The sequence below is a fragment of the Anomaloglossus baeobatrachus genome, chromosome 6 (genome assembly GCF_048569485.1).
Source record: "Anomaloglossus baeobatrachus isolate aAnoBae1 chromosome 6, aAnoBae1.hap1, whole genome shotgun sequence".
Taxonomy (NCBI): Eukaryota; Metazoa; Chordata; class Amphibia; order Anura; family Aromobatidae; genus Anomaloglossus; species Anomaloglossus baeobatrachus.
Genome location: NC_134358.1, coordinates 332,048,895 through 332,071,796, shown reverse-complemented (window position 1 = coordinate 332,071,796; position 22,902 = coordinate 332,048,895). Strand labels below are relative to the sequence as shown.

General features: G+C 49.5%; 1 protein-coding gene across 1 annotated transcript in view; it reads right to left on the bottom strand.

Annotated features, from left to right (window-relative positions):
* SDHA (succinate dehydrogenase complex flavoprotein subunit A) overlaps positions 1-21,135 on the bottom strand; it is a 130,853-nt gene extending 109,718 nt beyond the window's left edge. Inside the window, exons 1-4 of the mRNA XM_075314948.1 lie at positions 21,030-21,135; positions 12,141-12,230; positions 10,897-11,058; positions 5,807-5,950 (exon numbers count right to left, since the gene is read on the bottom strand). Of these exons, the coding sequence (XP_075171063.1) occupies positions 5,807-5,950; positions 10,897-11,058; positions 12,141-12,230; positions 21,030-21,098 (465 nt within the window). The 5' untranslated portion in view covers positions 21,099-21,135. The remainder of the gene's footprint in view (positions 1-5,806; positions 5,951-10,896; positions 11,059-12,140; positions 12,231-21,029) is intronic.
* Between the last annotated feature and the right edge of the window lie 1,767 nt (positions 21,136-22,902).

Genomic DNA, 22,902 nt, shown 5'->3' with positions numbered 1-22,902 from the left:
TGTAGGACCGCCACAACAGATGCCATGACCTTGGTGAACACCCGTGGGGCTGTCGCCAGGCCGAAAGGCAATGCCACGAACTGAAGGTGTTCGTCCCTGATGGCGAAGCGCAAAAAGCGTTGATGTTCGGGTGCAATCGGCACATAGAGATAAGCATCCTTGATGTCGATCGATGCTAGGAAGTCTCCTTGTGACATTGAAGCGATGACAGAGCGGAGAGATTCCATCCGAAACCGTCTGGTGCTCACATGTCTGTTGAGTAGTTTGAGGTCCAGAACGGGACGGAACGAGCCGTCCTTCTTTGGCACCACAAACAAGTTGGAGTAAAAGCCGCGACCATGTTCCTGGAGGGGAACAGGGATCACAACTCCTTCTGTTTTCAGAGCGTTCACCGCCTGAAAAAGTGCATCGGCTCGCTCGGGGGGCGGAGATGTTCTGAAGAAACGAGTCGGAGGACGAGAGCTGAACTCTATCCTGTAACCGTGAGACAGAATGTCTCTCACCCATCGGTCTTGAACATGTGGCCACCAGGCGTCGCAAAAGCGGGAGAGCCTGCCACCGACCGAGGATGTTGTTTGGGGATGCAGAGAGTCATGAGGAGGCCGCCTTGGAAGCAGTGCCTCCTGCGGCCTTTTGGGGGCGTGACTTAGCCCGCCACGCATAGGAGTTCCTCTGGCCTTTTTCCGGCCTGCTGGACGAAGAGGATTGGGGCTTGGCGGAGGAACGAAATGACCGAAACCTCAATTGTATCTGTCGTTGCGGAGGTCTCTTTGGTTTGGACTGGGGTAAGGAGGAGTCCTTTCCCTTAGATTTCTTAATAATCTCATCCAATCGTTCGCCAAACAATCGGTCAGCAGCAAACGGCAAACCGGTTAAGAACCTATTGGAAGCCGAATCTGCCTTCCATTCGCGCAGCCACATGGCCCTGCGGACTGCCACAGAGTTAGCAGATGCCACCGCTGTACGGCTAGCAGAGTCTAAAACTGCGTTCATGGCGTAGGAAGAAAAAACTGACGCCTGGGAAGTCAAAGACGTAACCTGCGGAGCAGAATTACGTGTAACCGCATTAATCTCAGCCAGACAAGCTGAGATAGCTTGTAGTGCCCACACGGCTGCAAAGGCCGGGGCAAAAGACGCGCCCGTGGCTTCATAGATGGATTTCATCAGGAGCTCTATCTGCCTGTCAGTGGCATCCTTTAGCGATGATCCATCTGCAACCGATACCACAGATCTAGCCGCCAATCTAGAGACTGGGGGATCCACCTTGGGACATTGAGCCCAACCCTTAACAACGTCAGAAGGGAAGGGGTAGCGTGTGTCAGTAAGGCGCTTAGTAAAGCGCTTGTCCGGAACCACTCTGGGCTTCTGGACAGCATCTCTGAAGTTAGAGTGATCGAAAAACGCACTCCGTGTACGTTTAGGGAACCGAAACTGGTGTTTCTCCTGCTGAGAAGTCGACTCCTCTACAGGTGGCGGTGGGGGAGAGATATCTAACACCTGGTTGATGGACGAGATAAGATCATTTACTATGGCGTCCCCTTCAGGTGTATCAAGATTGAGGGCAACGTCAGTGTCAGAGCCCTGAGCTGCGACGTCCGCCTCGTCCTCCAGAGAGTCCTCACGCTGGGAACCTGAGCGTGAACAAGTCGGGGAGGATTCCCAGCGTGCCCGCTTAGCCGGTCTGGGACTGTGGTCCGGGCCGGAGTCCTCCACGTGAGACCTAGGGCCCCCCCTGGGAACGTGCTGCGGCGCGGGCAGAGAGGGGCCTGGGGGTGAAGATCCAACAGGGCCCGGGGCCTGTGTAGGGACCGGTCTGGACTGCAAAGCTTCAAGCAGCTTGGCAGACCATTTGTCCATAGACCGAGCCATGGATTGTGAGAGTGACTCAGAGTTTTTCAGCAAAAACTGCAAACTCTGTCCCTGCCGCCTGGACAGGGGGAGCAAGGGATTCTACCTGAGCCGAGGGGCCCACTAGTGACCGAGGCTCCGGTTGTGGAAGCAAAACAGGGGTTGAGCATTGCTCACAGTGAGGGTAGGTGGAACCCGCAGGTAACTTAGCCGCACAAGAGGTATAGGTCGCAAAATAACCCTGTGTCTTGGCACCCTTGCTCCTTGTGGACGACATGCTGTTGTCTCCCAGGAGAGTGATCACTGAGGGTATATGGGAAGGGTATACAGCCCGACCGAACAGAAATATATAAATATATATAGTATCTATTCCGGCACCCTAAGGGGACCAGCACCGGGTGACCGGTGTGGCTTACCGACCGCTAAAAAGCGGAGTGTGTGTCCTCCAGATTCCCTGCCTTAGGTCTCCCAGCGTTGCAGAGCTCTTTCCAGGAAATCTTCCACAGGCAGAATGCCAAAGAAATTGCTGCCGGAGCTCTCAGGGGAGGAGAGGAGCCGTGAGCGGCGTTAGAAAAGTGCGGGAATCTGGAGTCCCCACAGTGATCAGTGAGGGGGGGGAGGAACATACAGGATGCCCTGGCCCTCACAGCCGACGTCAGGTCGGCAGTCCCGCCCTTATCCCTGATAGACAGGCCCGGGGGCGGGAGTTTTGCTACTAGGCCGCAATTGAAGCCGGGGACTAAATTTAATACCGCGGCCGACAAACAGGCGCGGTCGGCGCGGAAGTCCGCCGGCCGACACAAATAAGCAGCTGCTGCAGCGTCCGGGATAAAGGCGCTCCATGCACATCCCCCATGGGGGTACAGAGTACCTTAGTGATGCAGGGCCCGGTCCCTGAGGATATACAAACTCCTGTCCGACAGATTCCCCCAGGGGCTGCGGAGGGAGCACGGTCCCAGTGACTGGATGACCGCTCAGGATCCCACTTCTTCCCAGAGCCGCTAAGGGATGGTGAAGGAGACGGCATGAGGCTCCTGCCTTTGTACCCGCAATGGGTACCTCAACCTTAACAGCACCGCCGACATAGTGGGGTGAGTAGGGAACATGCCGGGGGCCCCGTGTGGGCCCACTTTTCTTCCAACCGATATAACTAAAATGAGATGATGAGTGGATGTGTGCCTCCTTCCACACAAAGCATAAAACTGAGGAGCCTGTGATGCACGGGAGGGTGTATAGGCAGAGGGGAGGGGTTACACTTTTTAAAGTGTAATACTTTGTGTGGCCTCCGGAGGCAGAAGCTATACACCCAATTGTCTGGGTCTCCCAATGGAGCGACAAAGAAAGTTAAGTTTTAGGAGTTGTTCCTCCATACTCTGGACTTTGTATATCTCCTTGAGACTTTTTTTTTGCTAATTAATATATTTGATGGTGGGTCTATAACTTACTGGTATCCAGCTTACAATTCTGTTCTAAAGGTGAGCAATGGCGGGCTTTCTATCCACCGAACTTGACACCAAGCAGTGGACAAATGAGGCTAGAGATGTTTTTCAGAAAAAAACCTTGTTTTAAAAAAGTATACACCGTCCTTAAATGGGGCCTTTAAAGATCTCAGTAAAATTTCTAAAGACAGAAAAACTTCCTGGTGGGAGGTGCAGTCACTCGAGTCCTATATTAAAGACAGTATCTTACCTAGACACCTGAGAATCACTATGCAGCTGGGATTTAGATAGAAGAATGCAGAGTTTCTAACAAAGTGGGAGAGAGGCGACTGAGAGCTCTTTAAAATTCATGAAATTACTTTTGGAGGAGGAAAAGAAAAACTTGTCTACCCTCGAAACGTCTCTTAAAGATCAGATCGAGATTACTAGAAAAATTTCGGGGGAAACGGACTATAGTAATAAAGAATTGATCTTCAAGGGGCGATTGAAAAATTTCAATACCACTTGAAAGAAAAGAAACAAATTCTATGTCTGAGATTTACAAAACTTTAAAGATAATAGAGCATATGTATTTACTTACAATAGGGCCCCAAAAAATAGTGAGACGGATATATCTTCTACTGAGGGGGAGATGTCGGACTCCGAAAATAGAGGCAATGGCTTTAGGCAGAAACAACACTTACATCAGATAAGCAGCACACCATTCTCCGTATCTTGAGTAAAAGACATTTTTCATATGCAATTTAAAGGGAACCTGTCACCATGAAAATGCAGTCCAATCTGCTGGCACCATGTTATAGAGCACGGGGGAGCCGAGTAGATCGCTATACAGATTTGTAAAAAATGATTCATTATAACCCTCTATTTTAATAATTTAGGCTATGTGCGCACTGGGAAATGGAATTTTCTTGAGAAAATTCCGCATGCTCTCAAAGATTACCGCACCCACGGTAAAAAACCGCGGCAAACCGCACCCGAAAACCGCACGCGGTTTGCTGCGGTTTTACCGCGGTATTGCGGCATGTGGGTTGGGATGTGCTTTATTGCATTCAATGCAATAAAGCACATTGAAGAAAAAAAAAAAAGTCATTTAATTCTGAGATAGTAGATAGAAGAATAGATAGAGGGATAGATAGATAGATAGATAGATAGATAGATGACAGATCGCTACATTTCCCACGGTCGGCAGTGAGTTCACATTACCGGCCGTGGGAAATGACCGGTAATTACCTCTGCTGTCTGCTGCATTCATTCAGCGCTGTGTCTGTGACAGTCGCGGCTGGATGTAACCAGCGCCGGAGCTGTGGATTATGCTGGAGCTGTGGATTACGTTGGCGCTTTCTTTCGGGAGGGGTTAATAAAAGGGTGAACGAGGCTTGTTTGTTTTATTTAAAATAAAGGATTTTTCTGTGTCTGTTTTTTCACTTTACTTACGGGTTGATCATGTCAGCTGTCACATAGACGCTGCCATGATCAAGCCTGGAGTTAATGGCTTTGATCCACCACCATTAACCCCTTGTATTACCTTGCTGCCACTGCTACACGGCAGCAAGAAGAGCCGAGGACACGCCGGTGCTGCCGCATAATGCATGAGACAGTGCCGGGGCAGCTGCGGCTGATATTCTCGGCTGCGGGAGGGGGAGTGAGGCAGGGGACATTATCCCTGCCCCTCTCCCTCCCCAGCCTGAGAATACCGGGCCGCCGCTGTGTGCTTACCTCGGCTGGAAGGTGAATATACAGCGGAGCCCACGTGCTTTGTTTTCTATATTTCCGTTTGCTTTCTATGTGTGTTCTATGTCTGTGATGTCTGTGTGTGTGTGATCTGTGTGTTTACTCTCTGCACGGCTTCCTCTTCCTGTAATGACATCACTTCCCTGCAAAACCGCAGACAGGCGATGTACATTACCGGAGGTAAACCGCGAAATCCCGCAGGATATAACGCAGGAAAACGCAGTGAACCGCACAGAATTTGCTGCCTGCGTTATTCCCTGCGGGATTTCACGATTAACATTGGAGTCAATGGAGTGAAATCCCGCAGCGACGTGCGGAAAGAAGTGACATGCAATTGTTTTTGCTGTGGGAATCCCGCAGCAAAACATGCAGCTGTCAAATTCCGCCTCGTGCGCACAGGATTTTTTTGCCCATAGGTTTTGCTGGTGATTCACTGCAGAGATGTTATGAACATTTTCTGCAGCGAAACATGCAGCAAAACCGCAAAAAATCCGCGGCAAAATCCGGTAAGTGCGCACATAGCCTTAATCCTCTGCTCTTTCTGGACTGAAAGAAAAAAAAAAACAAAAAAAAAACAAAAACAAAAAACACAAAACTAGCAGAGGTTTAAGTGATGAAAATACATAATCTTTTCTCACAAAGCTATACATACAATCTACTCTCTCCCTGCTCTATAACATGGTGCCAGCAGGTTGGACTGCAATTCCACTTCTTTCCTATATAAATTGCTTTGCCTTATATAATCAAATAAAAAAAGGTGGACTATAATTCTGAGGACCAGTACTTACCTCAATAACGGAAGCTGGTGCTTGTTCTGTCATGTAATGGATGGCATCTTGATCACCCAACCAATCAGAGCCTTTCACTGTGTCATAAAAGTGCCACCTCCAATCATCATCTTCCATGTTACCCAATGCTGCATTGATACCACCCTAAATAACACAGTAAGTTAAAATGATCAGAACTAAAAACCATAATAAATCTGTATACTGTGGATCAGAGTCCTAAATTTACTTGTAATAAAAAATATGCAAATAAATTAAACTATGATCAATAACTTAAATACATAATATATATATATATATATATATATATATATATATATATATATATATATATATATATATATATCTATACATAAAATTGCCTTATTCTGTCTGTCTGTCTGTCTGTCATGCTCCGAAATTGTGTCCTTACGGTGACACAAAGCTGATTGGCCGCTGGGCTCGCCATGGCCCCGCCCCCCCACACGGATTGGCCTCTCGCCCCGGCTCTCTGCAGGCCCCGCCCCCCTCACGCAATGCACGCTCGCTCTGGCCCAACTGACACGGAGCTCCGATTCCCAGGTGAGTACACACACACACACACACATCAGATCACACTCACTCTCACACACACCTCACACATCACAACATCCTGGGATATCGCTTGCTTCTACACCGGCTCCGTCAGGATCCCAGCAGCGCCAGACATAACCTTGCGATGCTGGGATCTTGACGGAGGCCGTGAAAGCTGGTAACCATTATACACATCGGGTAACTAAAGTCCCTTAGTTACCCGATGTGTATCATAGTTACCAGTGTACACCGGCTCCGTCAGGATCCCTGCAGCGCCAGACATAACCTTGCGATGCTGGGATCTTGACGGAGGCCGTGAAAGCTGGTAACCATTATACACATCGGGTAACTAAGGTCCCTTAGTTACCCGATGTGTATCATAGTTACCAGTGTACACCGGCTCACACTCACTCTCATACACACCTCACACACACACATCACATCGCATCCACACATCAAGGTCCTGCAGCGGCGGAAAATACACACACATAACAGCACACACAGACACACACACAAATCAGATCACACTCACTCTCACACACACATCACATCGCATCCACATACTCACAACATCCTGGGATATCGCTTGCTTCTCGGCGGCGATACTGTGCTGTGAGCTTCCAGGACCTGCCGGAGGATCACATGGCCAGAAGCATGTGGTATCTCCGGATGTTGTGAGTATGAGCGCGTATGTGCAATATCGTCAGTGTGTGTGTGTGTGTGAGTGTATGCGATCGGGTGTGTGTGAGTGTATGCGATCGGATCTGTGAGTGTCGGCAGAGGAGCATGGCGTGCTGGAGGATGCTGGAGACAGAGAGGCTGATGCTGGAGACAGAGAGGCTGATGCTGGAGACAGAGAGGCTGATGCTGGAGACAGAGAGGCTGATGCTGGAGACAGAGAGGCTGATGCTGGAGACAGAGAGGCTGATGCTGGGGACAGAGAGGCTGATGCTGGGGACAGAGAGGCTGATGCTGCGGGTAGAGAGGCTGATGCTGGCGCAGCATGGCGGATGGAGAACGTTTGGGAGTGCGCAGCATGGGGGATGGAGCACGTTTGGGAGTGCGCAGCATGGCGGATGGAGCACGTTTGGGAGTGCACAGCATGGCGGATGGAGCACGTTTGGGAGTGCGCAGCATGGCGGATGGAGCACGTTTGGGAGTGCGCAGCATGGCGGATGGAGCACGTTTGGGAATGCGCAGCATGGCGGATGGAGCACGTTTGGGAGTGCGCAGCATGGGGAATGCAGCACGATGGGGAGTGCGGAGTATGGCGGATGGAGCACGTTTGGGAGTGCACAGCATGGCGGATGGACCACGATGGGGAGTGCGCAGCATGGCGGATGGAGCACGTTTGGGAGTGCGCAGCATGGGGGATGGAGCACGATGGGGAGTGCGCAGCATGGCGAATGGAGCAAGTTTGGGAGTGCGCAGCATGGCGAATGGCGCACGTTTGGGAGTGCGCAGGATGGGAGATGGAGCACGATGGGGGGTGCGCAGCATGGGAGATGGAGCACGATGGGGAGTACGCAGCATGGGAGATGGAGCACGATGGGGAGTACGCAGCATGGGAGATGGAGCACGATGGGGAGTGCGCAGCATGGGAGATGGAGCACGATGGGGAGTGCGCAGCATGGGGGATGGAGCACGATGGGGAGTGCGCTGCATGGGGGATGGAGCACGATGGGGAGTGCGCTGCATGGGGGATGGAGCACGATGGGGAGTGCACACCTCCCCCCAACACACACACGCGCGCGCGCACTGCACAACACACCACACACACACACACTGGGATCCACAAACAACTGCCCTACACAGACACCCACACACACAGACAACGCTGCACACACAAATATACGCACATACCGCACAACACACACATTGCACAAAACATACCTCCCCCCAAAACACACCACACACACACAAACCGCGCAACACACACACAACGCTACAGACACACAGCGCTCCACAAACAACGCAACACACAAACAACACCGCTCTCACCCCCCATCACACCCAGACAACAACATCCAGAACATGTACAGCGCCCTACACTTGGTAACTACACACAACAACATCTATATCTATCTATCTATCTATATATATATATATATATATAACAAAAATCATACATGAACTACACAATACGTAAATTCTGGAATACCCGATGCGTAGAATCGGGCCACCTTCTAGTATATATATATATATATATATATATATATATAAATTGCCTTATTCTGTCTGTCTGTCTGGCTCCAAAATTGTGTCCTTACGGTGACACAAAGCTGATTGGCCGCTGGGCTCGCCACGGCCCCGCACGGATTGGCCGCTCGCCCAGGCTCCGCCCCCCCCACGGATTGACCTCTCGCCCCGGCACCCTGCACGCATTGGCAACTCGGCCACGCCCCGCCCCCCTCACGCAATGCACGCTCGCTCTGGCCCTGCCCCCCGCACGCATTCCCCGAACCGACACGGAGCCACGACTCCCAGGTGAGTACTGTACCCCCGGGAGCCCACATCAGCGTACGCCGCCAACCCAGCCGACACATACCCTCGCATTGCTGGGGTTGCCGCCGTATGCTGGTGTGGGCTCCCGTGTGAGCGGGGGACGGGATACGCTGGTAACCATGGTAGAATAGTTACCAGCGCATCAAGGTCCTGCAGCGGCGGAACATACACACGCACACACATAACAACACACACACATCAGATCATACTCACTCTCACACACACATCACATCGCATCCACACACTCGCAACATCCTGGGATATCGCTTGCTTCTCGGCGGCGATACTGTGGAGTGACCTTCCAGGACCTGCCGGAGGATCACATGGCCAGAAGCATGTGGTATCTCCGGATGTTGTGAGTGTGAGCGCGTATGTGCGATATCGTCAGTGTGTGTGTGTGTGAGTGTATGCGATCGGATGTGTGTGAGTGTGTTCTGATGTGTGAGTGTGTGTGTGTGTGTGTGTGTGTGTGTGTGTGAGTGTATGCGATCGGATCTGTGAGTGTCGGCAGAGGAGCACGGCGTGCTAGCGGAGGCTGGGAGGAGAGAGGCTGATCCTGGGGAAGGCTGGGAGGGGGAGGCTGATGCTGGGGTAGGCTGATACTGGGGGAGGCTGATGCTGGGGGAGGCTGATGCTGGGGGAGGCTGAGAGGAGAGAGGCTGATGCTGGGGGAGGCTGGGAGGAGAGAGGCTGATGCTGGGGGAGGCTGGGAGGAGAGAGGCTGATGCTGGGGGAGGCTGGGAGGAGAGAGGCTGATGCTGGGGTAGGCTGATGCTGGGGTAGGCTGATGCTGGGGTAGGCTGATGCTGGGGTAGGCTGATGCTGGGGTAGGCTGATGCTGGGGTAGGCTGATGCTGGGGTAGGCTGATGCTGGGGTAGGCTGATGCTGGGGTAGGCCGATGCTGGGGTAGGCCGATGCTGGGGTAGGCCGATGCTGGGGTAGGCCGATGCTGGGGTAGGCCGATGCTGGGGTAGGCTGATGCTGGGGTAGGCTGGGAGGGTGTAGGCTGATGCTGGGGGAGGCTGAGAGGAGAGAGGCTGATGCTGGGGGAGGCTGGGAGGAGAGAGGCTGATGCTGGGGGAGGCTGGGAGGAGAGAGGCTGATGCTGGGGGAGGCTGGGAGGGGGAGGCTGATGCTGGGGTAGGCTGATGCTGGGGTAGGCTGATGCTGGGGTAGGCTGATGCTGGGGTAGGCTGATGCTGGGGTAGGCTGGGAGGGGGGGGGAGGCTGATGCTGGAGGAGGCTGGGAGGAGAGAGGCTGATGCTGGGGGAGGCTGACAGCAGGAACAGACACCAGGCTGACAGAACAGGCTGCCAAGGGGGCAGGTCTAAAATGAGTGCATGCAGCTGGGAGCGGTGATCGCGGCGTGACATCTGTAGTCCACTGTCACTCAGGCTGCAGATCACCCCTCCTTGCCGTATATCACCTCGGACCTCCAATCCCGGCCGGCAGCACAGTATATGGGGGCACGGAATACAGTGGGACATGGCTTACAGTGGGGCGCTGGATGCAGTGGGGCACTATGCCAGCTGTCCTTAGTGACACTTTACACGTATTAGGATCACTTTGCGGTCACCAATAAAATGGCTCCACACTATGATCCTAAACTTCATTCTCTCTTATCCTTTTGGAAACACCCAGATTGGGAGGGGGAAGTGTGACATCACACACAGGAGAGCAGATTCTCCCCACTTTTACTGCAGTTGTAATGTGAGCTAGTTCTACAGTAGCTCTACAGCAGGGTTTCAGCAGCTGCTCCCCCTAGTGTTTAAATGTGGAAAATAAACTTAATTTTTTTTTTATATTTTGTTCAATTAAAAACAAATAATATTTAAACAAAACATTAAAACATTAATACTTTACAGTTTTTAAAACATTTTTTTTATGACACCTTCCTTTTCAAGGTCTGACTTTTTACATACTTTCTACATGAGGAGTTACCATTCAAGCTAAAATTAAAAACTACTGAAATTACCATTTTCTGTCTGTTACAATAAGCAAATAAAATGAGAAGGAACACTCAGAAGCACGGACCTGTGCAGCCACTGTGTGAGATCTAGTAGGAAACAACTTTGTGACACATGCTGTATTGAAGCCTGCTTCAGATAAACCAAACGCTGCTCGTAATCCTGCACCACCAGCGCCCACCACAACTGCATCAAACTCATGGTCCACTACTGGGTACTGTGTTGAAACCTGGAAAATAAAAAATTGTTAATGAAATTATGGAGAATACAAATTTAAGGTAAAAATACAGCTTTTAAGGCCCGTTACACACAACGATATATCACTGGGGTCACGGATTCCGTGACGCACATCCGGCATCGTTAGCGACGTCGTTGTGTGTAACAGCTCCGAGCGAAAGTTAGAGATCAAAAATACTCACCTTATCGTTGATAGTTGACACGTCGTTCATTTTCATAAAATCGTTGCTGTTGCAGGACGCTGGTTGTTCGTCGTTCCTGCGGCAGCACACATCGCTACATGTGACACCGCAGGAACGAGGAACATCACCGTACCTGCAGCCACCCACAATGAGGAAGGAGGTGGGCGGGATGTTACAGCCGCTCATCTCCGCCCCTCTGCTTCTATTGGGCGGCCGCTTAGTGACGCCGCACGAACCGCCCCCTTAGAAAGGAGGCGGTTCGCCGACCATAGCGACGTCGCTAGGCAGGTAAGTCCCATGTGACGGGTCCTAACGATGTTGTGCGCCACCGGCAGCGATTTGCCCGTGACGCACAACCGACGGGGGCGGGTGCTTTCACCAGCGACATCGCTAGCGATGTCGCTACGTGAAAAGCCCCCTTAACATTCACAAATATACATTTGAATGGAAATTTAAGTCTCTGCAAACTCTAAGAGCCCAATATACATGGAAACTTGCTGCTGCACTTTTTGGGTAGTTTTCTACTGCTGTCAAAAAACTGATTTTATTTCTAGGTACTAAAAAAGTAAAAACAATGTTAAATACATGCACATCAGTCACTAGACTCAGAGAATGGTAACACTGCCAGTGCCACCGCTATGCAGGTAAGCCTTTATAGGGGACACCGCACTGAGACCCCTTTCTTCTTAGGATTTAGGGTGCTAGAGGTCAGACCCCATACATCACAAAGAGATTACATATTTCTGAGCAACATTCTGAACCACCTTTAGCAGTTTCTAAATTTCACATCATCATACTAATCAGAAAAAACATATATACCTTGACACAACTGTGTAGTCACGTTCACCACATAACATTTAAAAGAAAATATTTCATGGAAAGCAAACCTTACCGAATCAGACACTTTCGCAGATGCATTCTTCTTGCCATAAACATTAAAGTGGAAAGTTCTAGTAAATGCAGGGGACACTGCTGCCCATTTCTAGAACAGACAATAAAAGTTCATTATATAAAAATAATTTTACACCACAAAAAATACACATTAAAAATAAATAATTTGCAAACTTAAAATAAAAAATAATGAAATTATTATCTTCTATTCCAACTGTTCATCATTAAAGGTTTGCTCTCATGTTCCTTTCTACAAGAATGCACGGCTCCCCAACCTATGGGCTTTGTGCTTGCTAGTGGGGTGGTGAAAGTTTGGAGCAGCGACATGGTTGTGCCAAAAACGTGCACTCTCCCAGGCTGCTAGCAGAGACAGCTTTCCTCGGCAGCATGGGAGAAGCACGGGGCACTGAAGATGGCCAGATCCAGCCAGCTTCACAATACTGCTTGCAAGCTGTATGGCATCTGTGTACCTGTATCATAACATAAAGCTTGCCAGCACATGCTACTTGTCATATAGACTCCGAAGGCACCAGTAATCTTGTCAACAAGTGGTAAACTACAGAATTAATTGATTTATTTATTTTTTAGGAAGTAAACTGCAAAGTTGATGGATTTTCAATCAGTTTGGATTTTACCCATTTATAAAGAGACATTTATTACGGGTTGATTTTCAAATATGACAGAACTGCTTGTGCTATAGAAAGAATGAACAACCGTGAGGAGAGCCATAGAAGTGTTCCAGGAGGATGTGTACACTTGGGTGTAATTAGCATCAAGACTATGCTATAAATCTACTGTTAGGGGTACTTCTCACATAGCGAGATCGCTGCTGAGTCACGGTTTTTGTGACGCACCAATGACCTCATTAGCGATCTCGCTGTGTGTGACACTGAGCAGCGATCTGGCCCCTGCTGTGAAATCGCTGCTCGTTACACACTGTTCTGGTTCATTTTTTGGACGTTGCTCTCCCGCTGTGAAGCACACATCACTGTGTTTGACAGCGAGAGAGCAACTATCTGAATATGCAGGGAGCAGGAGCCGGCTTCTGACAGCCTGCGGTAAGCTGTAACCAAGGTAATTATCGGGTAACCAAGCAAAGGGCTTTGCTTGGTTACCCGATATTTACCTTAGTTACCAAGCGCAGCGTCACTTGTCGCTGGTGAGATCTGCCTGATTCACAGCTCACCAGCGACCATGTAGCGACGCACCAGCGATCCTGACCAGGTCTGATCGCTGGTGGGATCCCTGGACCATCGCTAAAGTGTGACAGTACCCTTAGTCTTAACAACTGGGATTGTGAAGAAAGGACCCAGCAGGGAACTACACTTGAACGATGGTAAACCCCATCAGAGAGGAAACTGAGCTGAAACAAAAAATAAATAAATCGCAGAAGGATGCAACTGTCAGCGAGTCTTGCATCACACGCACCCATACAAGTCTAGCTACAGTAGCTTGGACAGCTGTTTTTTTTAAATATCTTTTGGTATTAGAAAAAAGAAAAAAAAAAAAAAAAGGACGTGGGGTTCCATCCATAACAAGCTAAGGTACAGCTGTCTGCTGTACCTTAGCTGGGTATGAAAAACAAAGGGGATGCCACGTTTTGTGTTAGCTTGTTTGTTTGTTTGTTTGTTTTTTTATATAACAGATGTCAGGTTTCCTTTATTTTTCTAAAACCAGCCAAGGTACAGCAGACAACTGGGGGCTGCTATTATTTGGGAAGGGCCATGGTTATTTGCCCCTTTCCAGCCTAACAATAGTAACCCGTAGCCGCCCCAGAAGTGGTGCATACATTAAATGCGCCAATTCTGGCCTGGATCCGGCTTTTCCTGTTGCCCTGGTGCGGTGGCAATTGGGGTAATAAGGAGTTAATGGCAGCCCACAGCTGCCATTAAGACCTAGATTAGTAATGGCAGGCGTCTATGAGACACTCCCCCATCACTAATCTGTAAGTGAAAATAATAAAACACAAACACCCAAAAAATCCTTTATTTGTAATAAAAGACAAAAAGCCACCCTCTTTCACCACTTTATTAACCCCAAAAACACCCCTGCAGGTCCAACGTAATCCACAAGAGGTCCCACGACGCTTTCAGCACTGTTACATCTGAAGCTCACAGTGAGCGCCATAAAACATGACTGCCCGCTGTGAGCGCCATGTAGCGACTGAAATGAGCCGCCCAATCAGTGGTGATGTCAATCAGGTGATTTGCAGTCACAGGTGGAGAACTCCAGCTGTGGCCGCGGCTAACCTGAGTGACGTCACCAGAGCGATGTAGCAGAGCTGGCATGGCTCTGCCTGTCACTCTGTATAGACGCTGTCTGTTCAGCTTGATGAAGCAGAGCTGACAATGCTCTACCTGTGGACTAAGTCGGGCTACGGATTTTTATTTATAATAAAGATGGAGTCTCTAACTGGGTTTTTTGTGTTTTATTTCTAATAAAATAATGTTTTCTATGTGTTGTGGTTTTTTTTACTGTTTACTAGAAATTCATGGTGGCCATGTCTAATTTGGCATGACACTATGAATTTTGGGCTTAGTACCATCTGAGAATACAAAGCTGGTATTAACCCCTTTATCACCCAGCATGCTACCACCATCAGGGCCGCTGGACAAGCTGGGTAAAGCACCTGGAAATGACGCTAAGAAACAATGAGCCATTTCCAGGGGCGGCAGTGGGCTGCAGAGAATCCCAGCCCCTAGCTGCCTGGTTTCACCTGGCAGGCAATCAAAATACGGCGGGAACCCACGCATTTTTTTTTTTAAATTACTTTTTAAATAATTAAAAACAAATTAATGGGCTTCCTGTATTTTGATTGCCAGCCAAGGTAAAGCCAGGCAAAATGGGGGTGGCAGCTCGTATCCGTCCACTTTATCTGCGACAGTAATTGTAAAGCGCGGGGTTAAATTTTCCCGTCAACACACAGTCTATGACGTTCCCTGAGTCACATGGGGTGTCTGTGCAAACTTTTGTGATTGTAATTGAGACGGTGCGGATTCCTTTAGCGGACATACATACATACACACTACGTTTTTGCCATCGTTGATAGTCGCTCCTCTAAAGGGTACTTTACACACAGCGATATTGCAAACGATATATCGTCGGGGTCATGGTGTTCATGACGCACATACGGCGCCGTTAGCGATATCATTGTGTGACTAAAAGGAGCGACGATCAACGATCGCAAAACGTCAAAAATCGATGATCGTTGACACGTCGCTCCTTTTCATAATATCGTTGGTGGTGCATGCCGCTGGTTGTTCGTCGTTCCTGCGGCATCACACATCGCTATGTGTGACACCGCAAGAACGACGAACATCTCCTTACCTGCGTCCACCGGCAATGAGGAAGGAAGGAGGTGAGCGGCATGTTCCGGCAGCTCATCTCCGCCCCTCCTCTGCTATTGGGCAGCCACTTAGTGACGCCGAATGAACTGCCCCCTAAAAGAAGAAGTTGTTCGGTGTCTCCAGCGACATCGCTAAGCAGGTATGTGCGTGCGACGCTGCCGTAGCGATATTGTTCGCTACGGCAGCGATCACCCCATGACGAAACAGCGACGTGGGCAGGTGCTATCGCGCACGACATCGCTAGCGATGTCGCAGCGTGTAAAGCACTCTTTAGTCACACACAACGATATCGCTAACGGCGCCGGATGTGCGTCACGAACACCGTGACCCCGACAATATATCGTTAGTGATATTGTTGTGTGTAAAGTACCCTTTACTGCCATTTTAAAACAGCGGTAAGGAAGAAGTACCCTTAGGCTATGTGCGCACTAGGCCGTTTTACCCGCGGATTTACCCGCGGTTTTGCTGCGGAAATTTCATGAGAAATCTTTGAAATCTTTCTGCAGACATTTCCCAGCAAAACCTATGGAAAAAAAATAGCTGTGCGCACGCTGCGTTTTTTTCTCAAGAAAATTCTTTGTGAAGATTTTCTTGAGAAAATGAGCATGTCACTTCTTTTCCGCAGGTACCTGCGGAATACCCCCGGAATTTCACTCCATTCACTGTAATGTAATCGCGAAATTCCGGGGGTATACCGCAGGTAGCAAATAATGTGAGGTATACCCCCGGTATAGCCGCGATTTACCTGCGGTAATGCTCATCGCTGCCTGTGGTTTTCCAGAAAGTGATGTCATTATGACATAAGAGGAAGCGGAGCAGAGTAAACACACACGTCACACTCCCTGGACGCCGCAAAAAAGCACTTCCGTGTGACGTCCGGCGGGTGCCCGTGCAGTCTGTGTCCCGCTCCTGCCCCGCCATTGCACGCACAGCAGTATCAGTGTCTGCCCGCAGTGTCAGCAGCTTGTCACCCTGCAGCGCAGGCAGACACTGACACACAGCAGTGCGTGCAGCCGCGGTGATGCCGAGCGCTGCTGTCAGGAGGTGAGATGAGATCATTACCTGCTGTGACGATCTCCTGCCTCCTGACGTCACCGCGGTCACTGCTGTCTATGCCCGTCTCGCGAGCGGCCCGAGACTGTCACTAGCGGTGACGTCACGGGCTCTCGCGATACTGCTGACAACGAGGCGGGCATAGAAGTCAGTGACAGCGCTGACGTCAGCAGTACAGGAGATTATCACAGCAGTTAATGATCTCATCTATCCTCCTGACAGCAGCGCTCGGCATCCCCTGCAGTGACCTTGGCTATTGATGTTAGCTCAGGTCACTGCATTGCCCTCCCAGCCAATGGGGAACATTCTGTTCTTCATGGACTGGGACAGTGACTATGGTATGGATCGCCGTGGGACGCCCCCCCCTTATTGGATTACGCCGGACGTGGAATTGATTGTTCTTATCAATAAATTGGTGAAAGAGGGAATGTAGGGAGTGTTTTTTTCAAATAAAACTTTTTTTGTTGTCTATTTTATACTTCTTACTGACTGGGTTAGTGATGTCAGGTATCTGATACGATCACTAACCCCAGGGCTTGATGCCAGGTGACATTACACATCTGGCATCAACCCCATATATTACCTCGTTTGCCACCGCACCAGGGCAACGGGATGAGTTGGGACAAAGCGCGAGGATTGGCACATCTAATGGATGCGCCATTTCTGGGGCGGCTGCAGCCTGCTATTTTTAGGCTGGGGAGTGTCGAATAACAGTGGACCTCCCTAGTCTGAGAATATCAGACCCCAGCTGTCCGCTTTACCTTGGCTGGTAATCCAATTTGGGGGGACCCTACGTTTTTTGTTTTAAATTATTTATTTAATGTAAAATAACATCGTGGGGTGCCCTCTGTTTTGGATTACCAGCCAAGGTGAAGCTGCCAGCTGTGGTTTGCAGGCTGCAGTCGTCTGCTTTATCCTAGCTAGCTACAAAAATAGGGGGAACCCCACGTCATTTTTTTTTTAATTAGTTATTTTTTGGCTAAATACAAGGCTAGGCACCCTTTAGTGCCACATGAAAGTCACTAAAGGGTGCCAGCTTAGAATATGCAGGGGGGTGGGACATTATATAGGTTTTTCTCATCTATCTATCTTTCCCTCCATCCATTATCTGTCTATCGATTATCTGTCTATTATCTATATTATTTATTTCTGTTCAGCATAAAAAAACCGCAGGGACCAACCTGCGGAAAAAACGCGGCAAAATCGCAGCAAAAACCCATGCGTTTTTCCCGTGGATTTGGTGCGTTTTTTTACCGCAGGTGCGGTAATCTTCAACTCCCAGAAGTTTCTCAAGAAATTTTCTTGAGAAAAATCACTTTTCTAGTGCGCACATAGTCTTAATTGCCACCACTTTAAAACATATTGCGGGGTTAAAGGCATACAAGTGTCCTACAGACATCTAAGCATACAGACGCTGCTCCTCACATTAGCACAGAATCACCTCAGTTCCTTTTCTGAACTGGAGCTAGTTATAACTACAGAATAACTGGGATAGTAAAAATGTCTAAAATATTTGAGGTTGTAGCCTGAATGGAATTAACCACTTGCCACTTTGTCCTGGTCACATGGTGCACATCTATTCTAATTAAACAAGCCTTTCTCACACATCCGGTTTTTGCTCTGCGGCACAATACGGCGCTCTGCAGAAAAACCGCAACCGTTTTTTTTTTACGCCGGTTGCGGGTTTTTTTGCATAGACTTACATTAGTGCCGTATTGTGCCGCAGGGGCTTGCGTTCGGTCCGTTTTTTGCCGCATGCGGCAGATTTAGCCGATGCCGCGGCCGGATAGAACGTTCCCTGCAACGTTTTTTGCTCCGGCAAAAAAAAAAACGCATCGCGCCACATCCGGCCGCTGTGGCGCATTTTTCAATGCATGCCTAAGGACGCCGGATGCGGCAAAAACGCATCCGGTCACCGCATGCGGTTTTTTCCACTGTGCATGCTCAGTAGCGTGCCGCAACCGGAAAAAAACGGACGGCCCGCATGTAAAAACTTATGCAAAGGATGCGGTGTTTTCGCCGCATCCGTTGCATAGGTTTCACAGCCGGATTGAGCCGCACTGCTCAAACCGGATGTGTGAAAGTAGCCTAATGGAAACAATCAAAACCAACTCAAAGTATGAACAATGCCTATTTTTATAAGGAGGTTTTGATTTTTCAGGCTTGTGTTAGGTGGGTTGATTTAGTAGTACCTGTATCAAATCTTTCAATCATAGAGAATTAAACAACATCATAGGAAATGTGCAACTTCTTCAAGAATAGAGAAAAAGGAGAGAGAATCAGCTCACCCATGAAGTGCCTTGTACGAGAAGACGCCAAAATATGGTAAAGTAGCAGAACCAGCACTACTCCCAGGCATAAATATCAGGAAGCTTTATTCAATTTGGTAAAATCCAAAGACAGATAAACAATATACATAGATACAGAGCATGGATAGGAGTAAAGACAACGCGTTTCTGACCCGTGTGGTCCTTAATCACTGCCTGACAGAAGCGATTAGATAGTACAGGCTTCAAGACCCCCAAGGAGACTAGTAAAATCAATAAAAAAAAAGGTTTTAAAAATATGAAAAAATTAAACACAAAAGTTCAAATCACCCCCCTTTTACCCCATTGAAAAAAAATATATATACAGTGGAACCTCGGTTTACGAGTAACTTGGTGTGCGAGTATTTGGCTATACGAGCAAAGCTTGCTGTAAATTTTAACTCGGTTCACGAGCAATCTTTGCTTTACAAGCAAATACTCGCCGCACACACTTCCGGTTCCAGACTTTCACCGCACTCTGACCTGCTCTTGTAGTCTGCAAAAACACGCACGCACACATTATGCTCACCGTACCTTCCATTGCCGGCCTCCCAATTCTTGTAGTTTGTCGGTACAGGATGTGTAGCGGGTAACCATCGCGACGATGGAGGAACTTCTGCTGTCAGCCGCTACTCAAAGGCAGCGAGCTGACCAATGAGAGGCAAGAGGCTCATGCCTTTGACGTCAGCGCTCTGGCAGCGGAAGCTCCGGCATCAGCGGACTACAAGAACCGGGAGGCTGGCAATGTAACGGAAGGTAAGGTGAGCATAATATATGTGTGTTTGTGCATGTGTGGAATGGCACAATAGGGGACCAGGATGGGACATTGAACAAGTTGTGGAATGAATTGTCTGAGCTTGCATTATTTCCTATGGGAAATCTTGCTTTGCTAGACGAGTAACTTGGTTTACAAGCACAGTCTCAGAATGGATTGTTCTCGTAAACCAAGGTTCCAATGTATTTGGTATCGCTCAGTTCAGAAACACCCGAACAAAATATAAAATAAATTTATCTTATAGGTAAAGTGCATAGTGAGAAAAAAATAAAACCATCAGATTAGATTTTTTTTCTCACTTTTGCATTTTTTCACTAGTGCTTTTTTTGCACTACTGCAATAAAATGCAATAACAGGCGATCAAAACATTTTATCTACCCAAAAATTGTATAATTAAAATCTCCAGCTCAAGTCACAGACACAAGAAAAAAAAAAAAAAAAAAAAGAAGTCATCACTGAGCCCCCGAACCCGAAAAATGAGAAAGCTACGGGTCTCGGAAAATGGTGACAAAAGCCGTTTTATTTTTACAAACTTCTGAATTTTTTTTCACCACATTGATAAAAGTAAAACTATACATGTTTGGTGTCTACGAACTCACACTGACCTGCGGAATCACACTGCCAGGCCAGTCATACCATATGGTGAACAGGGGAAATACATGCAGAACACAATTGTGGAATTGCACTTTTCTTACAATTTCAGCGCACTTGGATTTTTTTTCGTTTTATAGTACAGTATGGGACTGAGTGAATGGTGTCATTCAAAAGTACAACGTGTCCCGCAATAAACAAGCCCTCATATGGCTATATTGGCGGAAAATAAAGTCACTGATCTGAGAAGGGAGGAAAAACTGAAATAAACTGGTGGTGAAGGGGTTAACTACTGCTCTCTGAAGACAGCTCCACAGCAGGGGAAGCCTGGGTGACTGAACAGCTCAGCCTGACTGGACACTGCCTGAAAACGTAACCCTTCACATGCTGATCACACGAGTGTAAGCCTGCATTCCATGCAGGACAGTCAGTGTGCTGCACATCACACGGACACTGCAGAGACCTGCATTACCACATGGACAGCCAGTGTGCTGCACATCACACGGACACTGCAGAGGCCTGCATTACCACATGGACAGCCATGGGCAGAGGACAAAGTTGTCACCCATTGCCCTTTCAGAAAGCACAAAGGTGACACACCGCGCCGACTCGTGACCACGTCTTCAACCAACCACTGCACTGAAAAGGTATGTCAGCTGTCCGGCCAGCCAATGAAACGTCCGGGAGGCTGAACTGCAGCCCGCCCCCTCCAGTGCCTGCGCCACGCAACAAGCCCCGGCCGGCACCACGTACAATGCGATAACAACACATGGTCCCTGCCCTGCGCCCCGCAGTTGTTCTACAGTGCCGCAGCTCACCTTGCTGCCCGTCCCTAACGGCAAGCTCCTTCCCAAGAGCCGCGAAGCTGCCGCACTCAGTGCCGCCATGTTACCGCCGGCTGCTCTCGTCTTTGGTAGCACCGCCCTTTGTCACAAAACTTTATTAGAACCAGCAGACAATGACATAATGACATGCGCGAGAATTACAAACCGCTTTAGAGCGCTCTGAAGAATGCCAGTATAGCTGGTATGAGTATGAGCAGCCATATACTGTACCCAATACAATCCTGAGGTATCTAGAATATATGGACACCGTGTAGGTGTCGCGGCCGGAGGGGACGTGCTCGGGTCCGGGGCTGCTGCTGCTCGGTGGCTCGAGCGGTGGGCTGGACCCGGGGACTCGAGCAGCGCTCCTCACCCGTGAGTGAAAAGGGATGGTTTGTTTCGGAGATAGTTCGTGACGCCACCCACGGGTCGTGGTGATAATGGGCACCACCGCTGCTGGTGACGGGGATCCCGGGAGCGATGGTACGGAGCAGCTAGGATGTTGTCCCCTCCGTGGGTAGGGGTTGGTGTTCCCGGGGCCCGAGTGATGATACGCGGAGGCTGGGTTGCAGGGGCAGCGCGGCGTGGTGCCGGATGGCACTGTTGTACTCACTCAGACAGAAAGTCACAAAGTCTCTGGTGAACCAAACGTCCAGATGAACGGGTCCCGCAGCCGGCTGCAGTGTTGGTGTGCTCTCCCCGGACGGCTGATGGTGGCTGTCTTTCCCTGCACCTTGTTAGAATGTTCTGACTCCTGTGGTTGCCCACCGGTAGTCCGCTCCCCGGTGTATTGGTACTGTAGGAGCCCTTTTGCCCGCAGGCACTGGCCCTTGGATCTCTAGCCTGTGGCGGTGGCTGTATATCCTCACGGTGTGGACTGTTGCCTTCTAGCGGGACTTGTGTGTTAGGAAACCCCTGGGGTTCCGGTCACTCTCGGATTTGACCGTTGTCAGCGGCTCCAAGCCTGGTCTGGATCCGATGGCCCTGCTTGTGTGCTTAACTTCACTCCGCTCCCCGGTTCGGTACCGGTGGGCCACCGCCCAACCCCGGCCTACGGTTCCGCAGAGATCCGTCAACTCCTGCAGACGGCCACCACCGTCTGCCAACCTTGCTGTCAGTCTCTGGGCTCCAACCCAGACACACGCAGACGTTTTACTCCTCTCACTTTCACCTCCTAAACGAAAACTGTCTCTTTTCCTGCCTCCAGGCCTGTGAACTCGGTGGGTGGGGCCAACCACCTGGCTCCGCCCCACCTGGTGTGGACATCAGACCCTGGAGGGAGGCAACAAGGGTTTTTGTCTGACTGTTGTATCTGTCTAAGGTGGGGGGTGTGTATGTTGTTATGTCTGTGACTACCTGGCTAGTCCAGGGCGTCACATAGGCTCCCTCAGCAGCCATATACTGTACCCAGTACAATCCTGAGGTATCTAGAATATATGGACACCGTGTAGGCTCCCCCAGCAGCCCATATACCATACCCAGTACAATCCTGAGGTATCTAGAATATAGGGACACCGTGTAGGCTCCCCCAGCAGCCCATATACTCTGACCAGTACAATCCTGAGGTATCTAGACTATATAGACACCGTGTAGGCTCCCCCAGCAGCCCATATACTCTGACCAGTACAATCCTGAGGTATCTAGACTATATAGACACCGTGTAGGCTCCCCCAGCAGCCCATATACCATACCCAGTACAATCCTGAGGTATCTAGAATATAGGCATACCGCCCAACTTTTCAAGAAAGGAAAGAGGTACAAAGTATGCGGCGCGCGCAGTGGCAAATTTTGACCACACCCCTAGCCACACCCATTTGGCAGTAAGGGTCATTCAGCAGATGTCCCGGACTGTTCATTCATATTCATA